Source organism: Engraulis encrasicolus, chromosome 6 (assembly GCF_034702125.1).
Source record: "Engraulis encrasicolus isolate BLACKSEA-1 chromosome 6, IST_EnEncr_1.0, whole genome shotgun sequence".
In the NCBI taxonomy this organism is placed as follows: domain Eukaryota; kingdom Metazoa; phylum Chordata; class Actinopteri; order Clupeiformes; family Engraulidae; genus Engraulis; species Engraulis encrasicolus.
Window position 1 is genome coordinate 26,304,495 of NC_085862.1, and position 15,763 is coordinate 26,320,257.

At 45.5% G+C, this 15,763-nt stretch overlaps 1 protein-coding gene across 1 annotated transcript in view; it reads right to left on the reverse strand.

Annotated features, from left to right (window-relative positions):
* LOC134450987 (angiopoietin-related protein 4-like) overlaps positions 1 to 4,656 on the reverse strand; it is a 5,741-nt gene extending 1,085 nt beyond the window's left edge. Inside the window, exons 1-7 of the mRNA XM_063201065.1 lie at positions 3,859 to 4,656; positions 3,155 to 3,265; positions 2,878 to 2,968; positions 1,640 to 1,753; positions 1,357 to 1,452; positions 851 to 1,141; positions 455 to 630 (exon numbers count right to left, since the gene is read on the reverse strand). Of these exons, the coding sequence (XP_063057135.1) occupies positions 455 to 630; positions 851 to 1,141; positions 1,357 to 1,452; positions 1,640 to 1,753; positions 2,878 to 2,968; positions 3,155 to 3,265; positions 3,859 to 4,491 (1,512 nt within the window). The 5' untranslated portion in view covers positions 4,492 to 4,656. The remainder of the gene's footprint in view (positions 1 to 454; positions 631 to 850; positions 1,142 to 1,356; positions 1,453 to 1,639; positions 1,754 to 2,877; positions 2,969 to 3,154; positions 3,266 to 3,858) is intronic.
* Positions 4,657 to 15,763: the final 11,107 nt, after the last annotated feature.

Consider the following 15,763-nt stretch of genomic DNA (forward strand, 5'->3'; position numbering starts at 1 on the left):
GGCTCCATTCAGGGCTGTGCTCTTTCGACAGCGACCCCTAGGCGAGCTGTAGGCACGGAGCAACCGGAGTGAGCAGGCTTTATGTATGAGGCTTTGTGCTGTGTGTGTACCTGAGAGTAGCAACCAGCTGATAGCTAAGCTAAGCTATGTTTCGGACCACCAGACGTTGCTTGTTTTGAAAACAAGCAGAAAAAAATTACTCGACATGTTTTTAGATAAATGGGTCGATATAAACCTTTGTGGGCAACGCCTTCTTTCGACGTGACGAAACACAGAAAGGCTTTCGTGATTCGCTCGTTTCTCTGCATTATTGATGTAAATTGGGAAACACCGGGAAACACAGCCAGGAGAGTTGACGCACCGCTATGAGAGCCTTGCAAGTGAGTTTAACTTGGGGTGACCGTCCGATCTTCGAAAGGAGTGAGTAAAACTGAGTTTTATCGGAAGTTGGCCTTTAAGACTTGACGATGGGAGCAATCTTCATAGTGGTTGTCTTGAGGGGGTAGTAGCGGCCGTGCCATGTCTTCCAGAACACCACCTGTTTCCTGTGGTGTCTCTGGGTCAGGGTGGGCCCGCTCTGGTACCGCCCGTTCAGGTTCGAGTGGCCACAGCTGCTGAACCACCAGCCACCTGGAAAAACATAAGAAAAATAATCAGGTTAGTGACAGAGAATTACTCCAGAGTGCCTAAAACTAAAGACTCGATTGGCAATGGCTGTGAGATTCAGCACAAACTAGCAAAAGCACATTCATAAAATACATTAGAATACGTAAAGTAAAATAGGATTCTGCGGAGACTGCTCTGGGAGGTTGTCAGTCATCAAAAGAGTATACAGAAGAGCAAAGCTAACCTGATAACTGTGCAGCACAGTTGGCGTCCTCCTTCTGGTCGTGGTCTCTGTCTGCTGTGGAGAACGGAATGCCCTCAGGACCGGTGGTCAAGGCGCTCTCCAGTTGGCCCTCAGCAGCCTCAGGGGAGCTTGGCTGCAGGTGGAGGGCGTAGTTGCTCTCCTCTCCCTCCAGCTGGAAGGTGTAGCTCAGAGTCTGGGTCTCTCCTCTCCAGTCAGAGAGCTCGATCTGCAGCATGTGCAGCGCCTGTTTGGAGATGGCGGCCATGTTCTCCAGCCCCAGCCAAAACTCTCCTGGAAAACACAGGCAAAGAAAAGAGAGATAGGTTAGCATCAGCAGTAGCAGTAGCATTTTACACAGTTATGTGTACTAAGATTTTAATGTTTCAATCAGTCAAGGGGGTGATTTTACTGTTCTGCTGACTCTTAAAATGTGTTTTGTAACAGTGGCTCTAAGATGCTTTGTGTCTGTGCTTTAATGTCTTCTGTCTGAATTTGTCCATGCTTACCTTTCAGACCACCAAAGCCGTTTTTGTAGTCATTCCAAAGCTTGTTGAAGTCCAAAGAACCATCTTCACGTTTCTGGATGACAGTCCATCCACGCTCTATAGAAACCAAATAAACAAAAACATTGTCAGTTAGCTAGGCCTTGTGTATCATGGAGGAATGGAACATCACATTCTCACATTCTGTGTTCTACAATGAGGTCATTGTAAGGTTTATTGTTTGGATTGTGGTGATGCTGTAGCTGTTTTCAATCTGTTGCAGAAAACATTGGCTCACGTTGCTTACCTGATGTCATTTCACAGTAGACGTCGAAAGGCTTGGCTTTCTGGGGCTGGATGGTGTACACACCGCTCTGTTTTTCCCCTCTCAGAAACAGCTCATGGCAATCTGAGGGCAGCTCTGCAAAGATAGATAGGTTTGAACACACATTAATTTCAATGCAGTCAAACAGAAATCACACAAACAAATGCAAGCATGACAAGTCTGACTACACTAGTTTGGTTCTTTGGGGCTTTTGGACACACTTCTTTTGCAATCAATTACATTGTTATCATGTATTTCTATCCAGGTAAATGAATAGTAGGCCACAGCTGATAGGGATGAAAGGAATGCAGCTAGCCTGCAGGAACACGAAAACACGCTCATTGTGTTTCTTCAGCTTGTTTGCTGCTGTGTGTACTTTGCTCAGTGTAAGGGAACACTCTGCCAACTCAAGGTTTGTGCAATTTCCTGAGCTAAAGTCCCCCTTTAACAACACCTTAGATTGATGTTTTACACCTCACGTCCTAGTACATGACGTCACGTACGTGTCTGTGGAAGATATAGCCTACTACTGTATCTAGGCAGCTGCTGCTATCTTGCCCTGATTTACAACAGTGCAGGGCCCTCTCTTCCTTCCTCTCATTGACCCCCTCTGATATCGTGCAGATATGCACAACTTGAGTGTTGTTGTTTAACTGTCCAACAATGCAACTAGAAGAGAGTTTGATCATTAGAGATGGGGTCCAGTAGTTGTAAGCATGCTATTGCCAAGATTGTACAAGGGAAGGGCCCCTGGTATCTTGCCAAGGTGAATTGTTTTTTTGGGGGGGACATACAGCGAGGCACTGCACTAATTCCCCTGGTGACCTACATCACAGGACATTTGATTGCCATGGAGATGGCGACAAAATGTTCTTGCCTGGTTTGTGTTCTTATGTCTGTGTCTTGTTTTGCTGCCTTGTTTTGTTTTGTCAAGGCCAGGAGTGTTTTGGACTGAGTGCAGCAGTACAGTAAGCTGGTGTTTTGTCTCAGCTTGAGAGCTCTTGTTGCCCCAGGCCCAACAGTAGCATTAATTAATTAAGGCTGCTGTTATTGACCCATCTTAGGGAGAGATTAGGAGGAAATCCCTCTGGAAACGGGTACTATCAACGAGGGATGGCCACATCTTATTGACTAGATTAGTTCCTGACTACTGTACAGTAGGCTGGCTGAACGAGCTGTACAAATATAATGAATTAGTTTCATGTAATTCTATTAATTACCGTTTGAGGGGTCGTGCTCCAGTGGTTCGTCCATGGAGACTTCTTCAGCTCTACGAGTCACCACCACAGACTTCAGCCTCCTCTGCTTCACCTGGTGGTCAAAGAGACATAGGATGTACAGAATTAATATAGATGCAAACAAAGCATACGATACAAACATCAGAAAATGTTTTTTTTTTAAAAATGCAATTCATTGTTGATCATAATTACCTGTCTGTATGATACAAAAAATATAAAATGTTTTAAAAAAATGCAACTTATTATTGATCATTATTACCTCAGTCTGCAGGGCCTGCAGGCGCAGATTCTGTTTGTCCAGCTTGTCTTGCTGTAGCCGAATCCTCTCCACCAGGTTGTCGATGCGCTTGCTCTGAGTCTCCAGCATCCACTGTACAAGTGCAATCAAGCATGCACAACGTTAGCTACTGGGTCACCGTGTACCTCACTCAAACACACACACACACGCGCGCGCGCGCGCGCGCACACACACACACACACACACACACACACACACACACACACACACACACACACACACACACACACACACACACACACACTCACACTCACAGCTGCCAACTGACACAACCTCAGCTGAACTGCCAATTTTGCCCGAAACAATGTGGATTTATTCGCTTAATTTAACATGTCCTCAGAGTTTTGAAACGGCCCTGGCAGTAATTAGTGGCAAGACCACCTCTAATCCCACATCTCCTGATGAGTTGGTAAAGCTTTAATAATAATCCTGTTGTGGTCATCCTCATTTGCTGTGCAGTATTGCTTGATTAGGCTTCAGACCATCTGCTTTATCTGATCAACTTAACTAGTAACGTCTAACAGGTGATTAACAGTACAGTACAGATTACAGTAAGTAACAAAATGAATATAATCCATTCGAAATACTGAAATGTTTATCTACAACATAACAACTCTGTAAATCTTCATCTTGATAACACTTTTTAGTGTAAAAGTTGAGTGTACCTGTAGTGTGTTTGGATCACTGGTGCTGTGGTTGCTGTCATCATCACTGGTGCTGCTGGCACTGGCACTACTGGCTCCAGCTCCGGCTCCAGCTCCAACTCCGGCTGCCCTGAGCAGCAGAGCCTCCATCTTCTTCTCCAGGCTCCCCACCCGCTCCTTCACGCTCTGCCTCTCCGCCCTCATGTCCTCCTCCAGAGCCTGCAGCTGCTTCTCCACATTGGAGGCGTTGGACACCTGGTCCTGGCTCTGATTCTGGCTCTGGCTCTCCTCTCCCCTGTGTCCCAGCAGCGTCTCCTTGCTCCTCTCCCTCAGCGCGTCCCCTTCCTCCTGCAGCCGGCGGGTGATCTTGTTCAGCTCAGCCAGGGAGCCGTTGAAGGCCTTGAGCTTGGCCGCCATGTCCCTCATCTGGCCTTTAGTTTTGTCCACGTGGTCCTTGAGCCCATGGCCCAGCTGTAGCAGACCGTGGGCCAGCACGTTCACGTCGTCCCAGGAGGCGTACTGCACCTTCTCCCGGCCGGCAGGGCCCATACCCCCGCCACCACCACCCCCCCCACCACCCCTCCTCTCCATGGGGAAGCTGGAGCCGACATGCACCAGGATGGCCACCAGAAGCAGCAACTTGATAGGAGTCATCTTTTTGTAAAGTCAACTCTTGTTTTCTTCTCTTCTGAATGAATGTGAGTTGGTTGCTTTGCAGCAGTTGGTTTGGTTGCTTTTGGGTTAGTTGTTAAGTTCTCTCCTCTCTGTCCTGTCCTGTTCTTTCCTCAGTTGCAGATTGCACGCTTGCAGTCTGGGATGCCTGTGTGCAGCGGCATGAGAGGTATATATGCCCATGCTCTCGTAGGCATGTGAGAGCAGGCGTCCTCATTGGCCGACAGCGTTTGTCTAGAGGCGGGGCCAGAGACTCTCGGATTTCTCCGCTCTGTCAAAACTAGTTCCTCAGTCGGGACGGAGGAGCGAGACCCTGATGCAACTCTGCCTGAGAGTGAAGGCATTCGGCCGGGGTTGGTTGAGGGGGCTTCCTGGCATAGCTTATGGCATGCATGTGTGTGTGTGTCGGTATTCATCCTTGTGGCTGGCAATCATATGCAGATGTAGAGGAGGCACATTGTTGATCTAATCTGACTCTTCTCTCTGTTGTCTATGTCTTTATGTTTCAGTTTTCCTCCCCCACCACAACAGCACCTGTCCCCAATGTACTGTACGCTCATTCTGTCACTGATCAGAGAACGAGGCACTCAAATTAAATACATGTCTTTTATTTATTTAGTTATTTCAGAGTAGCCTATATAAACTTAGTTGCATAACCAATTCATTGAGAAGGGGGAGGGGGGCCCTCTTGCTCAAAATGACCATTCAGCAATCACAGATTAATGACCATTTGAATGGGTGTGTGTGGACAGAGAGAGAGAGAGAGAGAGAGAGAGAGAGAGAGAGAGAGAGAGAGAGAGAGAGAGAGAGAGAGAGAGAGAGAGAGAGAGAGAGAGAGAGAGAGAGAGAGAGAGAAAGAGGCTGGGGTGTGGAATGCTGTAAAATGGTGAGTCCAGGCTGTAGAGCAGTGCTGAGCTGTGTGAGAAGTAGGGGAAAGTTCAACCCTGTAGAAAAGCTGGCAGGACACACTCACACTCAGCTCTCCCCCCACCCACGCACCACTTCTCGCAAATATGAGCTCCCAACCCAACCATCATACCTGATGTGCTCGATTAAGGAGCTTTGACTCAAAAGGGAAAACGTGGAGATATTTAGGGGAAAGGTAACGGGGAGTGTTTCAACTGTGTCACCTCAACTACTCTGAACACACACTCCTCCTACAAAGCACAACCACGGTGAATGAGGGAAAAAGTTACTCTCAGTTACTCCCTTTGGCTTGTATTTTCGCACTGTATTGACTTTGTACTGAAAATGTTCCACTTTGATATTGTTCTGCTTTCTACAAACAGAACCACAGTGATTGGCAAAAAAGGTTACTCTCAGTTACTTAGTCTTAGACTTAGTCTGTATCGTTCCACTTTTAAACACCCTTTCTACTAATAGAACCACACAGAATGACACATACAGTAAGTAATGGCTTACATATCATATGTAGTTTAATTTTTACTTAGTTGGTTTCTGCAAATTTTACACTAACCAGCTATTTTCTCTCCTCTGTTATTTTTGTATTAAGGGGGCAAATTAGGGTCGACTCATTAGGTATAAATACAGATATGACATCGATCAGCCTATAAAGTTTACAATGTAATTAAAATTAAATCACAAAATCATCAAGTTTTATAATCTAGCCAACAGCACTCTTTCCACCAGTGGTGTAGTCTACTTTTTATGGTAGGTATACTGTATATTTGAGCATTTTTTGAAGTGGGTATACACTGTATATACAGTATTTGTGCTATTCAAAACAATGGATCAATCAATTTTAAGTGGGTATACTGAAATCCCTGAAATTTACGAGTGGGTATACTCCGTATACCCGCGTTCTACGCAGACTACACCACTTCTACGTAGACTACACCACAAACACAACCAGTGAAGGGCAAAAAAGGTTACTCCTCTTGACTTAGTCTGTTTCGTTCCACTTTTAAACACCCTTTCTACCAATAGAACCACACAGAATGGCACATAAGGTATGGCTTGCATAGTTTCATTTTCACTTAGTTGGTTTCTCTTAACTATTTTGTCTCCTCTGTTATTTTTGTATGAAGGGGGCAAGGGCTGACTCAATAAGGTATAAATAAATACAGCGCATGCCATCGAGCCAACCGATAAAGTTTACAATGCAATTAAAGAACAATCACAAAATCATCAAGCTTCATAATCTAGCCAGCAGCTGTTGTTTCCTCACATGGGATACCTTCGTCTAACAACCTCAATAATAATAATAATAATAATAATAATACTGTAATAACAATAATAATAATAATAATAATAATAATAATAATAATAATAACAATACTAATTGTCAAATAATTTGTCAATAACGATGATGCTCATCATTGACAAAGATGTTTTATCTCTATTATTCTCTATTATCTCTCTCCATTGACTTCAGCTGACATTTGCACCACATTTCAATGCCAAGTTGGTCAGCATGGACCAGCCATGATGACATCACTCAACACAAACAAAGGATGATGACACAGCCAGTGTCTGGTAGGCCTATGGTATCATGTGAAAAAGGTCCATTGTGGGACGATAGCGATTTAACCCCGACCACCAAAGGGGGTGATGGACTTCTACATACCACTTGCATAAAAAGTGACTGTATGGATAATGTCCAACCTCAAGATTCAGAAGCCACGTGTTTAAGGATCAGTCTTAGAGGATCTTGCCAACTAACACGCCTGTCCTTGTAAAAAAAAAAAAACCAGCCCAGCAGGCTCCTGAGAGGGAGCAGAGGGATCAGTTCTGTTGGGCAACAATCATGAACGATACTCCCTTTCCCTCCACTTCCTCACCACTTCCTCACTTGAGACTTTGACACATTTATCTTGTCACCTTTGTGGCCTTGTTGTATAATACAGACTCTGAAGACTTGATAACTTAAAAACAGGCCTTGAGGCCTTAGAGAACGTGTGTACTACACATGCTTCTTAGGGCTATGCCCTGTACGTGATGATGAACACACATAGGCCTACTGCACTTGGCGATGTTGCTTAGTGGCGTCCGTGCAGGGACAAGCACAAAGGAAGGTGTCTACTGGCGTACGGGAAGTGAGAATACATTACACTCTGCAAGGCCGTCCGGTCCAGTGAACTCCCACAGTCGTCAGAAGGGGACTGCTGACGTGCTCAGTGTGCGTGTACTGTGTGCTCGGCTGTGTGCTCGAGACCTACAGTAGCGATGTGTGTCCATATACACGTACGTATGCATGTGTGTGTATGTGTGTGTTTGCCAATACTGTGTGTGTATGTGCATGTGTGGAAGGTGGGATTGTTCAAGAATACTGTGTGTGTGTGTGTGTGTGTGTGTGTGTGTGTGTGTGTGTGTGTGTGTGTGTGTGTGTGTGTGTGTGTGTGTGTGTGTGTGTGTGTGTGTGTGCGTGCATGCGTGCACTGCGTGCGTGTGTGCGTGCGTGCGTGCGTGCAAGTGTGTGCAAGTGTGTGTGTGTGTGTGTGTGTGCGTGCGTGCAAGTGTGTGTGTGTGTGTGTGTGTGTGTGTGTGTGTGTGTGTGTGTGTGTGTGTGTGTGTGTGTGTGTGTGTGTGTGTGTGTGTGTGTGTGTGTGTGTGTGTGTGTGTGTGTGTGCCTGGTGTTGGAGTGTTCTTCTTCAGCATGGCAGGGCACCTCATGAATACGCATCTCCGAAGCAGGTCGGGGGATTTTTCTCTGTGGTCGCCGAGATGTTTTTGGGCGGAGGAGTAGTTGTGCTTGGCCACTGATGATGGATACTGAGCTTCCCATGAGGTGTGTGGGTTTGGTTGAGCGCCGGACAATATCATCTGAAAGGGCCCCTCCACCCAATACATGGAATTCAATGGAGTCCCAATTCTGGGGCCCCTCTCTCCCATGGTCTGGGACAACTGACCCCTGTGTCCCCCCCTGTCGGTCTTGCGGTTTGGTTGATTCTTGGCCCTTGTTTCTCAGGCAGGCTAGGCCAGTTTACTGGGAAGCTGTGAGCGGATTATTGCGTCACACTTGATATGCGCAATATAATACTTCATAATTTACTAACTTGTTCAGTATTCACAGCTAATGAATGGATTGGGAGTCATGTAGGTCAATCCACGGCCAGTTTTATAGATCTTAGATGTTTTCGTAGTAGGTGTTTCCAATAGTTAGTTTTAATACAGTATTTTGATACTCGCCACATAAACTATACATCATGACGCAGCCCATGGCACACAGACATGTTGCTATCAGTTCTCCCTTGCTGCGTGCGCCAGCAATGTTTTACTAGCTAATCTGTAATTCATCTTTAAAATATGCTGTAGGTTGCTTGCTTTCTTTCTCAGGAAGTATATTTTCTCCACCCAGTTGAATTAATTGTGTTCGGAATTTCTATAGAACAGCTGTTTCCCTCTGACTCATGACGGCTAGCTTCTTCATGCTTGACTATGCTCCTATAAGTCTGTACTTCCAAATCTGCTTTTCTATTTTTAGTCTTATTTACTGCCACTTATAGTGCATGTGTGTACTGCTGTTCCATTCAGAATCTCAGTGTACTGTGTTCACAGACAACAAAGACCTTTACTACTGATAGTTTTACTTCATATGTAGCAATGGTAGGTAGGGAGAGGTTTGTCCATGTTAAGAAGTGTAAAAATGTTTTACTGAGCAGCTGTTTTTCTATGATTCACAAATTTGACTCCTTTTGCTCTTGCTCATCTATCCTAATTGGGAGACATAGTGTATATACCGTACGTACTTGGATGGAGGGGTGCCGACAGGGGGGACAAAGGGGACATTTGTCCCTGGGCCAGGAAGGAGGGGGCCTAAAATTGGGTCCTCATTGCATTGTATCTGTTAGGTTGGGGGGCCCTTCTAGATGACTTTGTCCTGGACCTGGCCAAAGCTGTCAGCGGCCCTGCTTAGTTGTTTCAAACAACATTCCACCATACTCTGTGGAGGGTGAATACATACTTCTACATTTATTTACTTCTATTTGCCTGTTAGTTATTTCGATTTGTACTTCTATGAAATATGTAAGATGGGTTGTGTAAAGGGGAGAGGAGAGAGTGGAGGAGAGGAGAGAAGAGGAGGAGGACGAAGAGGACGAGGAGGACGAGGAGGACGAGAAGGAGGGCAGATCCTTGATTTACTCATATGTCCACATTGTTTACTTCGATTTGTAATGTATAGTCATTTCTATATAATATGTAAGATGGGTTGTGTAAAGGGGAGAGGGGAGAGGGGAGGAAGAGTGGAGGAAGAGTGCAGGCAGTGGAGGAGAGAAGAGAGAGGAGGAGGAGGAGGAGGAGGAGGGCAGATCCTTGATTTACTTATATGTCACGATTTGTAATGTATGGTCATTTCTATATAACATGTAAGATGGATTGTGTAAATGGGAGAGGGGAGAGGGGAGGAATAGTGGAGGCAGTGGAGGAGAGGAAGAGAGGAGAGAGGAGGAGGAGGAGGAGGAGGAGGAGGAGGAGGAGGAGGAGGAGGAGAGCAGCTCCCTGCCGTGAATGCAGCATGACTTCCTGCTCTGGCACAGCTGTACACTGGCGGCGGGGTTACTGTGTGAAAGGTTGACTCGCTGAGCGGGGGTAAAAAAAAGGAAAAAGGGAGAAAGAAAAACAGAAATCCCATGCTGTCTGTTGGCACGTACTGACTAAATCTGGACTTTCGCCTGGATATCAGTCACGCAGTTAAGGCAGCGCAGAGAAACCTTGAGGTGAACAAAAAACAACCGCTCCCGACTTAATTATTACCTTCTCCAAGGAAGCTGTGTTATGTTTCGAGTTAGACTTGTTTGTCTGTTTCTTGGGTTGCCTGTGTCTTAAGTGTGCGCGAAGTATTACTCCAGGCTTTTTTTCACGAAATTCAGCGGAAGGGTGCAAAGTACAGCCAAGACAAGAGCTGAGACAGACATTACAATTTACAGTGAAGCTGGGATCCGCCACTTGTTTACATTAGTCATCTATTGTAAATGCTGTTTGTATTACATCTGGCCCTGGAGCACGATTGTGAGTAGTCTACTCCCAAGTCTCTCACTCTCGTTTTGAGAATTACACTGTCGCACCACACATTTTACGTGTATAGGCCACCTTTTTGAGAATGAACACTTATGCCTCTTTTCCACTGCCGGTTTTCTGGTAGGGCTACAGCTCGACAAAGCCACTATTTTCTTTTTGAGGAGGCACAACATAGCTCAATCGCAAAGCAAAAAGCGGCAGCCAAAGCTGTGTCGAGCTGTAGGCCTACCAGAAAACCGGCAGTGGAAAGGAGACATTAGTGTATTTAATATACACTCTGCTAAGGATTTAGTCTAGTTTTGATTTTGTATACTTATTTCTTGCACTTCAGCTTCTTCGTGTGTACCTTCCTCTTATTCTCCTTTTAAACTGTTGCGTTTATTTGATCTTTTACATGTTTTTCCTTTTACTTCTGTGTTTGTGTGTAAGTGCTCTATACAAATAAACTTGTCCTGACTTGCCTTGGCACATCATCATTGCTCCCCGTTTTATGCAACTGTCTGTCACACGTCATTACCTGTAATGTGTGCCCCTCGGCGTGGCGTCAAGATGTACAGACAGACAGGCAACAGGCAAGGGGATCCTTCCCCTTCCACTATTATTGTCGTCATATACAGTACAGTTGATTGTACAACAAAGCCTATAAGGTGACTAAGAGGATGTGCCTTGGGATGTTGTCAAGAGGTACAGACAGGAGAGACAGACAGACAGACAGACAGACAGACAGACAGACAGACAGACAGACAGATAGACAGACAATCAATGCAGTGGAGTGTGGTGCACATGAACAAGAGGATGCCCCTTGGAATGGAGAGACAGACAGACAGTAGGCTACATAACGCAGGGTGGGAAGTCAGACAGACAGACAGACAGACAGACAGACAGACAGACAGACAGACAGACAGACAGACAGACAGACAGAGAGTGTAGTGAACAATGTGGTGTAGTGTAATCAAAGATTCTTAGATCGTCTCTGGTGTAATGTACTGTAGTGAAGCATAGTAGTGTAGTGTGGTTCAGTGGTGTGGAGTGGAGTGCACAGTGGCGTGGAGTGTAGTGTGGTGTTATGTGGTGTAGTGGCGTGTAGTGTTGTGGAATGGAGTGTAGTGTGGTGTTATGTGGTGTAGTGGTGTGTAGTGTAGTGTGGTGTTATGCAGTGTGGTATGTATAGTGTACATGAATAAGAGGCCGAAGCCCAAACTTTTCCACACCAAGAGCGAGTGTGGCGAGCTCCACTTGTTGCTGATGACAGGGTAGGCTGCCTGGTCCACGGGAGACTGACTAGCCCTCAGCCACAGAGTACAGGAGACTTAATGGCCCTCAGCCACAGAGTACTGGACACTGAACTAGCCCACAGCCACAGAGTACTGGAGACTTGACTAGCCCACAGCCACAGAGAACAGGAGACTTAATGGCCCACAGTCACAGAGTACAGGAGGAGGCTGTCGATCCTGAGGCTGTCCCTGTGAATGAAACACACACACACACACACACACACACACACACACACACACACACACACACACACACACACACACACACACACACACACACATACACCTACACAGTACACACATACACACACATACCAACACCTACACACACACACACACACACACACACACACACACACACACACACACACACACACACACACACACACACACACACACACTTAGACCTACACATTGCGCTCCTGAGCCTGCCTGCCTCTTACACACACACACACACACACACACACACACACACACACCCACACACACACCCACACACACACACACACACACACACACACACACACACACACACACACACACACACACACACACACACACACACACACACACACACACACACACACACACACACACACACCTCTAGACCTCCACACTGCGCTCCTGAGCCTGCCTTGCCTCTGAGTCTGAGCGGGGCCGCCTGCTGCTGGAGTGTCTGACCCTTCACCCAGATTCCTCACGTGTAACATCTGCATCCTGTACGAACGTGCCCCGCCACCCGCACATGTGGTGTTACTAAAGCAAGCATATGTGTGTCAGTGTACTTGTGTGTGTGTGTGCGTGTGCGTGTGCGTGTGCGTGTGCGTGTGCGTGTGTATGTGTGTGTGTGGTGTAGATGTGTGTGTGCGTGTGTGTGTGTGTGTGTGTGTGTGTGTCTGTGATTGTTAAAAAGTGGAGGGAGGCCAAAATGCTGTTGTTGACAACAATATGGCTCTCTCTTTCTCTCTCTCTCTCTCTCTCACACACACACACACACACACTCTCTCTCTCTCTCTCTCTCTCTCTCTCTCTCTCTCTCTCTCCACATCTCTCTCTCTCTCTCTCCACATCTCTCTCTCTCTCTCTCTCTCTCTCTCTCTCTCCACATCTCTCTCTCTCTCTCTCTCTCTCTCCACATCTCTCTCTCTCTCTCTCTCCACATCTCTCTCTCTCTCTCTCTCTCTCTCTCTCTCTCCACATCTCTCTCTCTCTCTCTCTCTCCACATATCTCTCTCTCTCTCTCTCTCTCTCTCTCTCTCTCTCTCTCTCTCCACATCTCTCTCTCTCTCTATCTTTCTCTCTCTCTCTCCACATCTCTCTCTCTCTCTATCTTTCTCTCTCTCTCTCCACATCTCTCTCTATCTCCCTCTCTCTCTCTCCACATCTCTCTCTCTCTCTCTCTCTCTCTCTCTCTCTCTCTCTCTCTCTCTCTCTCTCTCTCTCTCTCTCTCTCTCTCTCTCTCTCTCTCTCCACATCTCTCTCTCTCTCTCTCTCTCTCTCTCTCTCTCTCTCTCTCTCTCTCTCTCTCTCTCTCTCTCTCTCTCTCTCTCTCCACATCTCTCTCTCTGTGGACTGATGAAGGATCTGATGAGGGAATAGATAGATTAGATACCTATACATGTTATGTATCCCCAAGGGGAAACTTGTGTTCCAGGTTGCTCTGTGTAGATACAGAACAAAGAGATAAAACAGAGAAATAATACAAATAAAATCGATAGAAATCAATAGCAAGGGACACTATGCAGAAAAGTCAATGTGTTTGTCACTTTGAATAGCGAGTGAGTCAACGAGAGAGACAGAGAGTGAATGAGTTCATGGGTTGCATTCTAGTGTGTGTATCATGATGAGTCCTGTGGTCCGCATTAATGGGTATCTGATGCTAAAGCAGTTTGGAATTTGGGGTGACCAGGGACATAACAGCTGCGCACAATAACAGGTGCAGCAATCGAATGTTTCGGTTCTTGATGTAAATGATGAAAACATGCAAGTTTTGTAGACATGTGCACGGATATGATTACAAATATTTTACAAGTAACTGCAGACTTTGTGTGTGTGTGCATGCCTGTGTGTGTGTGTGTGTGTGTGTGTGTGTGTGTGTGTGTGTGTGTGTGTGTGTGTGTGTGTGTGTGTGTGTGTGTGTGTGTGTGTGTGTGTGTGTGTGTGTGTGTGTGTGTGTGTGTGTGTGTGTGTGAGAGAGAAAGTGAATGGGTGGGTGGGTATGTATTTCTCTGCATGTATACGTGCCTGTCTGCATGTGCCAGTGCCTGTGCCTGAGTCAGGCTGCATGTGAGGACAACTGTACTCTTGGCTGCATATAGTATAGCCAGACAGCTATATGCAGGGGTGTCGTACAGGGAGAGTAAAGTGAGTCACCAGGGCCCCATGTACAGAATATAGGGGGCTCACATATAGTCCAATTTATGAAGATATACTATATGGCTGAGGGGGTCCATTGGTAGCCTGATTATCATCAACGTTCAAATCTCTTCGAGACTTGGTCTGACCAAGAGCATAACAATTAACATTTCCCAAACGGCATGCCTGACCCGCCTCCCTTGGTTTGCTTATGGTTGTTTACTTACCGACAAAGGGAGAGGAGTTCCCTTATTTTCGGGAACTCAGAAAATACTTGCATTGCTCTTGACCTGACTAGTTGGAACACTGAAAGTGTTGCGTCACTAGGAGGGCACAGCCTGGCTTGTCCATTGGAGCTAATTGCACATAGGGCCCACAATTTGCTGCTACGCCCCTCTCTATACTGTAGGCAGTAACATTGCGGGGCACCATGGAAGACTTAACAAGAGTTGCTCTGCACACTGTCTGTAAGGGATGAAAACATTGTTTCTTCAAAACTGCGTTACACCACATTCAGCGCATAATTTCATGAACAGCGACTTGAAAATAGTGGACGTTAGCTGAAACATATTGTTATATGTTTGTGGGGGAAGACAAACACAATAAGGTCCGTGCAGATGACTGGGGTCAGGGCCGTTGCTAAAGTTTTGGAGGCCCTAAGTATAACTGGTAAGAAGCCCCCCCCCCAACATAATTAAATAATGACAATAATAATGGTAACACTTTATTTTAGGGATACATCTATAAGCACTAATACATACAATGTTAATGCCTGCATAAGTAACTTGTAAGGCATGTACTAAGCCTAAGGCTAAGGCCTACTAGGTCCTTACTAAGGTTAAATTGGTAATAAATCCCTTATTGTGCATGAACAAGACATTTGCGAATACATGCCTAACAAATGTTTGATTTTGCTTTACACATGCCTTACAAGTAACTTATACAGGAACATTTGTATTTATTAGTGCTAATAGATGTATCCCTAAAATAAAGTGTTACCATAATAATAATAAGTAATGTATTTTGTAATGTAATTCTAAAAATATATTTTTTTCCATGACGTTTTTTAGTCAATCTCAATTTAAGAGGCCCCAATTTTGGGGACAAAGTGGTTGGTGCCCCAAGCATTGGTTGGTGCCCTAAGCACTGACTCTACGTACTCTGCTTATGTCTAGCGGCAGCCCTGAGTGGGGTTACCTGTAGTTTTGTTTATTAGGGAAACATTGTATTAGGGAAAGGTTGAGAGAGATGACAGAGAATAGTTTTTGATTAGAAATTTGGACCACAACAACAACAACAACAACAACGACCACATGTTCTAAAATACTTAGTGCTCATGTGCAGCACCTGTCGTCATTGTTTTGGTTTTGGCTGAGTACGCCTCTTTCTTCTTCAAGGTTTCCTCCTGATGCATGCACCTATTGTCCTGATGTGTGCATATTCCACTGAAAAAAAGATAAAAGCCAGCCAATACAGCATGACTGCTACTGTGGTCATGAACTTTACCCTCAATAAGCATATGGCTGGCACGTATCGCTGCTGTCAGGCAGAAAACTTGTATCTCCACTTTTCATTGTTTTTTACTTATACATTTATAAATCAATATATAAATATATTTTAAAAATAGTCACTTCAACATCAAAGT